General features: G+C 39.9%; 1 protein-coding gene across 1 annotated transcript; it reads right to left on the reverse strand.

Moving 5' to 3' along the window:
- Nucleotides 1–432: 432 nt before the first annotated feature.
- On the reverse strand, nt 433–3,875 carry LOC103504875. The gene is made up of 3 exons (XM_008469175.1): nt 3,785–3,875; nt 852–1,695; nt 433–725 (listed from the first exon to the last, which is right to left on the reverse strand). The coding sequence occupies exons 1-3, from the start codon at nt 3,830–3,832 to the stop codon at nt 433–435; spliced, it is 1,185 nt and encodes a 394-aa protein (XP_008467397.1). The 5' UTR covers nt 3,833–3,875.
- Between the last annotated feature and the right edge of the window lie 5,294 nt (nt 3,876–9,169).

Genomic DNA, 9,169 nt, shown 5'->3' on the forward strand with positions numbered 1-9,169 from the left:
CCAGACGACGGTAGGCACGACATTTTTCTTTTCTTTGTGCGGACTGCGGACCATCCATAAGTCAATAGGTGTTAACACTGTCCACCAGGTATACTGACCGGGCCGAGGCATGGACTTTTGTCATTTGATAGGACTCTGACCACATAAAATAGAGCTCCAAGGGTTAAGTGGTAGGAAATGTAAGCGAAGACGGGACGGGACGGGTTCCGTCCCTCAACCTATTTTACAGCGAGTTCCGTCCGCTCAAGTTGAGGGTCAAAAAAGGTGACATTCCATTTACCTGGACCTCGAACCACCATCTTCCAGATCTGAAGTCCACCTCCCTCATAACTACACAACACTCATGTTGGACCCAACTTGATTATTAGAAGCAGTATCAAAGGAACAATACGGAAGTATAAAATTTCATTCTTTCTCCACTCTTCTAAGATTTCACAATTCACACGGGAAGTGTGCATAGGATAGAACAGAAGCACTCGCACCAAAGTTCTTGATCTTGGTGAATCTAGACATGAGTTTGGACCGGGTGACACATCCTCTCTGATCTACCAGTTGGATAGGCGCTCTCTTACCATCATGTGCCATACAGTTCCTTACCAACATGTCAAACTTGGAGTCATCATCCTTGATAGCCAATACCATCGTCATTGTCTGACCAATCTTCACCAGACCAGATACTTCCGAGGCCCAGGGTCCTTTACCGACTTGGATCTGCATCCAGCAGCCTACATTATCCCCGGCAAAGTCAGCACGTACCACATCCAACATATCTACAGGGAATGGTCGGAATGTAACAGACTTCTCGTATTGATCATGCCATGTGTTACCGACTTGGATCTGCATCCAGCAGCCTACATTATCCCCGGCAAAGTCAGCACGTACCACATCCAACATATCTACAGGGAATGGTCTGAATGTAACAGACTTCTCGTATTGATCATGCCATGTACATCTCAACTTCCTCGCTTGATCCCATACTTCCTGTACTTGAGGATCATATTGAATGACAATGATATTCTCAAAGTAAGTACCAGAGCCAGCATCAGCACCATACCCATACAGACCATTCTCTGTGTTTCCTGATGTACCACACGCATGGATACCAATCTCAAAGTTGGCTGAAGTTCTTCCTAGACCAGCAGGGAGATGAACACAGTTGACATTACTATAGTGACCTTTACTGAATACAATACCGAAGAATGGTTTATCAAAGCTAATGAATACTTTCATAGAGTTCTTCTCACACTTGACATCCAGGGAGACAATCTTGGGTGTATCTGCCACAGCATTGGGCCAAGGATCAGGTGCTGGTGCTAGCAAGGGAGGTGGTGGGGGAGGGCCATAGCCAGACTTGTCCATGGCTTCTGGTTGTACTGGAGGGGGCTTGGCTGCGGAGAGGGGAGGAGGTGGAGGAGGGGGTCCATGGTAAACACCTCCAAGTTTATGATTAAACTGAGGTTTACCATGGGAGGGATGTCGACCGTTAGGGTGGGGTCGGGGTGGTGCTACAATAGGAGCAGGGGGAGGGGGTGGACGGTCTACATAACCATGCTTGGGTGCTGATTGTTGTGACTCTTGATCAGAAGAAGTTTCAGAAGCAACTTGATCAGTACTTTCTGCATCTTCTCTATTCTGCGCCTGTTTTGGTTGTTCTTCAACTTTGCTGACATTGGGCACTTCTGTTTTTTCTGCAAACTGCAACAAACGAGGAAATAATATTGATCTTGAATATTCCAACACCTGTTGTGTATTATAAATAAACAATACCTACTCGTATGTGTTTAGACGTCAGAACATAGAAAATAAAATCAATGTAGGTAGTCGCGGTTTCTACGTAAAATATTGAATATTCGCAACACCTTTGTGTATTATAAATAAACAATACCTACTCGTATGTGTTTAGACGTCAGAACATAGAAAATAAAATCAACGTAGGTAGTCGCGGTTTCTACGTAAAATCGTAAATACAACAGTTCGGTTTCCATAAACTCCGTAGCGTAGAGGAAGTACTTCAAACCGAGAGTTGGTCCAGTGTGGCGGAATCATAAAATACATAGGAAGGAGAAATACACACTCGTCTCAATTTCATGAATAGTATAGTGACCTTTCTATAGACTGGTGCCGGGCTATTCACCTCAACATTATCTGCGTGAGAGACTCAAGAGCAACATTCACTTTTAACTTTCATCTAACCTATATATTCCTCAACGTAATAAAATACATGCCGTCTTCCGATACAAGGTGCAAAAAAAGTTTCGCTTTCAAAGCAAGTCGAGCTTACAGGTTGTTAGGCACCTTGTTCGTGTAATGATTGTGAAAAGTACCTGGCTACCTGTTGTAATTTGTAATTGTGTTGAGACGATTTTGTATGTCTTCATGAACCCGGTAACGTCTGTTTATCCTAGACTTTTATTATTATTTTTAGAGAAATTTATACTAGACTTACAATAAGAGTCGGCCAAATATTTGCATGTCTACTAAGGTGCGTACACATACATATTTGCGTTGCCGCATCTCTGCAGCAGATTAGGACAAACATTTTACACCTCAGTCAACAGCAACAGCACGGTAAGTTGTTGTAGCGGTTTTAGCTGTAGCCAAATGTTGATGGCAGAATTAAGAAAAGTACGGTAAGTGTTATCGAACTGAGCGGTCGCAGATCTGCCCGTACGTGGCATGGTGGCCGAAATCAAATTTCGCCAAAGGTCGAGTGCGAAGATGTGTACGTACCAGGTGCAAAAAAAGTTTCGCTTTCAAAGCAAGTCGAGCTTACAGGTTGTTAGGCACCTTGTTCGTGTAATGATTGTGAAAAGTACCTGCTACCTGTTGTAATTTGTAATTGTGTTGAGACGATTTTGTATGTCTTCATGAACCCGGTAACGTCTGTCTATCCTAGACTATTATTATTATTTTTAGAGAAATTTATACTAGACTTACAATAAGAGTCGGCCAAATAATTGTATGTCTACTAAGGTGCGTACACATATCCGCGTTGCGGCAATGCTACAGCAGATTAGGCTAAACATTTTACACCTCAGCAAGCGGCGATTGCAAGGTAAGTGTGAACGAAATGAGCTGTTGCAGCTCTGCCGCGGAAATGTACATGGTCGCCGAAATGAAACTTCAACGATTTGCGGCGCTCGAAGAGGTGTAATAATATAGACTCTTGAGTTGAAGGTAACCAATAGGCGAACTGTACATACTCTTTGAAAAACTGTCTGCGACCTAGGCTGGTTAGGGCCTTGAGTCGCTTATGAGTCTTATGACGCTTTTACCACGTGGGTATTGCCGCTCGTATTTTGGTACACATTAGACTATTAGTAGAGTTTGGCGGGATTCATTCATGTGCTGACCTAATTACTATCCCATAGTCTGGTATATAAGTTCTATAAGCGATACTTTAACTTGATATGATGAGTCAGGATCATCAATCTTGATCACAGATTAAGTATCTATCAAGCTGTGAGCTTCATATTGTGCAGGGTGTCCCCGTTCTGTTTGTTACTCGATAACTTTTGAACAGTTGCTGATGCTGGTTGGTCCGATTTTGATGAAATTTGCACACCTATGTATTTATGCTTACGGGAGTGTGCCAGGCCAAATGTTAAGCTGTACGAGTACTTGCTTATTAAGAATGGAAAATTTGTATCCTTAACGGATAAGGTTTCTAAAACAAAAAAGTAATATATGAAACCTTGTTTAGATGGTTGAAGTAAGGGGACTTTTCAGGCCTTTTCGGGCAGGATATTCTATTCTAGGTTAAATGAGGGATGTGAGAACTTACCCCTTGCATCAACAGACATGCAACTAGGAGAGTATGAAGTAAAAGCATGTCCTTACTACGACGTCACTTTGTCGGCTTTCCCGTGCACTAGCAAATCTGGAATCAGAAGAATGAGAAAAATACGCTTTAGAATTTCGTAAAGGTAACATTTGGGAAGCTCAGAACATATACAGACATGCAACTAGGAGAGTATGAAGTAAAAGCATGTCCTTACTACGACGTCACTTTGTCGGCTTTCCCGTGCACTAGCAAATCTGAAATCATAAGAAGGAGAAAAATACGCTTTAGAATATCGTAAAGGTAACATTTGGGATGCTTAGAACATATTTATAAGGGCTTATTGGCACAGTTATTCTACTCAAGGGCTTATTGGCACAGTTATTCACTTGCAAAGTGTGGGTACATTGGTGGTGTAGTGGTCAAGGCGCTCGCCTGGTAAACAGGAGGGCGTGGGTTCAATCCCAGCCGAGGTATGGAATTTTATCCTCAATATAATTTGAGAATTTGACCACAATAATAGTAGTAGCCTACTGCTGGAGTTAAGGGATTTTTCAGTCCTATTCGAGCAGTATAAATAAGCACTATTATTATTATTTAATGCATGGATAAATTCATAGATTGGAGCCTAGTTAGCTGGGACAAGGAAAATATGTAATAAAAAAAAAAACTATCGAAAACTATCGATGGCGCCGACTATCGATAGTTCTCCTCCTCTAACTGGAACCTTTTTAGATTAAGCAATCTGATTGGTTAAAATTGTTGAAATCAACCAATCAGATTGCTTGAAACTCAGATTGTGGCACCGGGCATGAAGCAAACATTGTTTTACCCATTAAAAAAAGTGTTATAATGTACAGTAGAAAATAAGAGGTAAAAAATATTTTACCTAAAAGTGAGAGGAAGAGAGTAGCTGTTCACTACTTTTTGTTTTCTGTACACATTAGACTATTAGTAGAGTTTGGCGGGATTCATTCATGTGCTGACCTAATTACTATCCCATAGTCTGGTATATAAGTTCTATGAGCGATACTTTAACTCTTGATATGATGAGTCAGGATCATCAATCTTGATCACAGATTAAGTATCTATCAAGCTATGAGCTTTATTTTATATAGGGTGTCCCCGTTCTGTTTGTTACTCGATAACTTTTGAACAGTTGCAGGTGGGTCCGATTTTGGTAAAATTTGCACATACCTACCTATGTATCTATGCTTACGGGAGTGCGCCAGGCCAAATGTTAAACTGTACTTGCTTATTATCTTATTAAGAATGGAAAATTTGCATTTGCTTTAAGAATGGAAAAATTTGCTAAAATTTAATTTATTAAGAATGGAAAAATTTGCATTTGTCTTGAGGTTACATTTCCCCTTGAAAATCCTTAACGGATAAGGTTTCTAATAGAAGAAAGTAATTTACGAAACCTTTGTTTAGATGGTTGAAGTAAGGGGACTTTTCAGGCCTTTTCGGGCAGGATATTTTATTCTAGGTAAAATGAGGGATGTGAGAACTTACCCCTTGCATCAATAGACATGCAACTAGGAGAGTATGAAGTAAAAGCATTTCCTTACTACGACGTCACTTTGTCGGCTTTCCCGTGCACTAGCAAATCTGAAATCATAAGAATGAGAAAAATACGCTTTAGAATATCGTAAAGGTAAAATTTGGGATGCTTAGATTTACCTGCCTCTACAGCGAGTTCCGTCCGCTCAAGTTGAGGGTCAAAAAAGGTGACATTCCATTTACCTGGACCTCGAACCACCATCTTCCAGATCTGAAGTCCACCTCCCTCATAACTACACAACACTCATGTTGGACCCAACTTGATTATTAGAAGCAGTATCAAAGGAACAATACGGAAGTATAAAATTTCATTCTTTCTCCACTCTTCTAAGATTTCACAATTCACACGCAGGAGAAGACCCCGAAAATTCGCCAAATTAATCTAAAGAACCCAACTGAAATCTGGTACAGAGCTGCGTATCAGATTGATTCCATGGACCGCTAGACCACCTGAGTCGAATTTTACGATACAACAACCTACTAACTAAAGAACATATGTCTAGCACCCATACATAACACATATGTATATGTACCAATGTACCTGTTAAAATCTACCTTTTTGCTTTCAACTTACTTGATCCCATACTTCCTGTACTTGAGGATCATATTGAATGACAATGATATTCTCAAAGTAAGTACCAGAGCCAGCATCAGCACCATAGCCATACAGACCATTCTCTGTGTTTCCTGATGTACCACATGCATGGATACCAATTTCAAAGTTTGCTGAAGTTCTTCCTAGACCAGCAGGGAGATGGGGCATATCTCAGTGATTCTTTTCCTCATTCATCACGCGTACATGTAGGTAGATCAGTGATTGGAACTCGTTAGTGGATGTACCAAAAGTACCAAAAGAGAACAAGGTGCAATAAGAGAGAGAGGGAGGGAGAGAGACAGAGACAGAGAGAGAGAATATTTTGTTAGTGGAGATGTCAAAATTACCACATTTTATAGTGTAGGTAGGAACAATAAGAGCGAATATTGTTAGTTGAGATGTCAAGATTGCCAAATTTTCATGTGTAGGAACAAATAAGGGAGGGAGACAAAGAGAAGTCTGATAATTTGATATTGTTAGTGGAGATGACAAAATTACCAGCGCAGTAGCTCAGTTAGAGGATATGCCAAATTTTCTAATACAGACAGAGAAAGAAAGTTGATGTTTTTAGTGGATGTCCTAAATTTGCTCAATTTTCTAGTACAGGAACAAGAGAGAGAGAGAGAGAGAGAGAGAGATATTGATACTGTTAGTGGAGATGTCGAAATGACCAGCCCCAGTAGCTCAATTAGAGGATATGCCAAATTTTCTAATACAGACAGAGAAAGAAAGTTGATATTTTTAGTGGATGTCCTAAATTTGCTCAATTTCCTAGTACAGGAACAAGAGAGAGAGAAAGAGACAGGGTCAGAGGTAAAACCTTGGAGTCATTATCCAGGGGTTGTAGTTCGAGTCCCAGTAGCGATATAAAATTAGTATCGCCCGTCATTGCAAAGCGAATATTTGTAAAAGCCTTGCTTGAACAAATTTAGATCTTTAATACATGTTGGTTTAGATTTGAACATAGCTATTCTCTGTTGATTTAGAATATTTAGATTGTTTAGTTTAGCTTTCAAAGCTATTCCTTGATGGCTCGGTTGCAGAGAAAGAAAGTTGATATTTTTAGTGGATGTCCTAAATTTGCTCAATTTCCTAGTACAGGAACAAGAGAGAGAGAAAGAGACAGGGATATTGATACTGTTAGTGGAGATGTCGAAATGACCAGCCCCAGTAGCTCAGCGGGCATTTCTTTATCATAAGTAGTTCATTAGTTCGAGGCCAACTTTTACAATGTTTCACATGTGTTGGAACTTTTTTTACTTTCCATGACACTGTGCGTGGAGGGAAGAGGGAGTCTGTACCTGAACAGCGAATTTAAAAATTCCATACATGTACCTATATTAGTCAGACGCACTTTTAGAGCAGAAAAATATAACAAACGGACCAGACGTAGGGATGGGCGATATTTATAAAAATATCGATATTCGGAAATATCGATATATATCGCCCATCCCTAACCAGACGACGGTAGGCACGACATTTTTCTTTTCTTTGTGCGGACTGCGGACCATCCATAAGTCAATAGGTGTTAACACTGTCCACCAGGTATACTGACCGGGCCGAGGCATGGACTTTTGTCATTTGGTCATTTGATAGGACTCTGACCACATAAAATAGAGCTTCAAGGGTTAAGTGGTAGGAAATGTAAGTGAAGACGGGACGAAACGGGACGGGTTCCGTCCCTCAACCTATTTAACAGCGAGTTCCGTCCGCTCAAGTTGAGGGTCAAAAAAGGTGACATTTACCTGGACTTGGACCTCGAACCACCATCTTCCAGATCTGAAGTCTACCTCCCTAATAAAAAAAAACTACACAACACTCATGTTGGACCCAACTTGATTATTTGAATTCAATTCAATTATTTTTATTGTCCAAATACATGATAGTATGTTAACAAGGTTTATACATAATACAATTAGAAACACAAAATATATATTAATATCTATATCTAATTATAGTAAAATATCTGATGTAAAATTGATATGTACAGAGACAGTATCAAAGGAACAATACGGTAGTATAAAATTTCATTCTTTCTCTACTCTTCTAAGATTTCACAATTCACACACAGGAGAAGACCCCGAAAATTCGCCAAATTAATCTAAAGAACCCAACTGAAATCTGGTACAGAGCTGCGTATCAGATTGATTCCATGGACCACTAGACCACCCGAGTCGAATTTTACGATACAACAACCTACCTACTAAAGAACATATGTCTAGCACCCATACATAACTCATATGTACCTGTTAAAATCTAGGTATGTCTTCTTGCTTTCAACTTGAAACAATTTATCATTTTAGAAGATTCATATCTCCGTATTTATCAGGACCATGTAGGCAGGCATATCTCAGTGATTCTTTTCCTCATTCATCACGCGTACATGTAGGTAGATCAGTGATTGGAACTCGTTAGTGGATGTACCAAAAGAGAATAAGGTGCAATAAGAGGGAGAGGGAGAGAGAGAGAGAGAGAGAGAATTTTGTTAGTGGAGATGTCAAAATTACCAGCCCAGTAGCTCAGTTGGAGGATATGCCAAATTTTCTAATACCTACAGACAGAGAAAGAAAGTTGATTTTTTTAGTGGATGTCCTAAATTTGCTCAATTTTCTAGTACAGGAACAAGAGAGAGAGAGAGAGAAAGAGACAGGGATATTGATACTGTTAGTGGAGATGTCGAAATGACCAGCCTCAGCAGCTCAGAGGTAAAACCTTGGAGTCATTATCCGGGGGCTGTAGTTCGAGTCCCAGTAGCGATATAAAATTAGTATCGCCCGTCATTGCAAAGCGAATATTTGTAAAAGCCTTGCTTGAACAAATTAAGATCTTTAATACATGTTGGTTTAGATTTGAACATAGCTATTCTCTGTTGATTTAGATTGTTTAGTTTAGCTTTCAAAGCTATTCCTTGATGGCTTGGTTCAGATTTTAGACGACAAATGGAACAGTTGACTGTAAGAAAGTGAAAATGGTGTTAAAGACAAATACCGAGCCTCATTAATACGCATATTGTGTGAGAGATAATGAGTATGTGTTAGTTTTCAACCTTTCTGTCTACCTGGCTGCACTTTCTAGTTTCTAAGCGGCATGTTTATATTTAAATCACAAATCATATGACATTCAGTTGCATAGCTCGTTTTGCAGGCAGGTTTTTTATTTAAATCATATGAAATTCAGTAAAAAAAACTGCCTGGTTGGGTTTACTTACTAGGCGGTCTAATAAAGTGATC

This window comes from Diaphorina citri, unplaced genomic scaffold (genome assembly GCF_000475195.1).
Source record: "Diaphorina citri unplaced genomic scaffold, Diaci psyllid genome assembly version 1.1 scaffold137, whole genome shotgun sequence".
In the NCBI taxonomy this organism is placed as follows: domain Eukaryota; kingdom Metazoa; phylum Arthropoda; class Insecta; order Hemiptera; family Psyllidae; genus Diaphorina; species Diaphorina citri.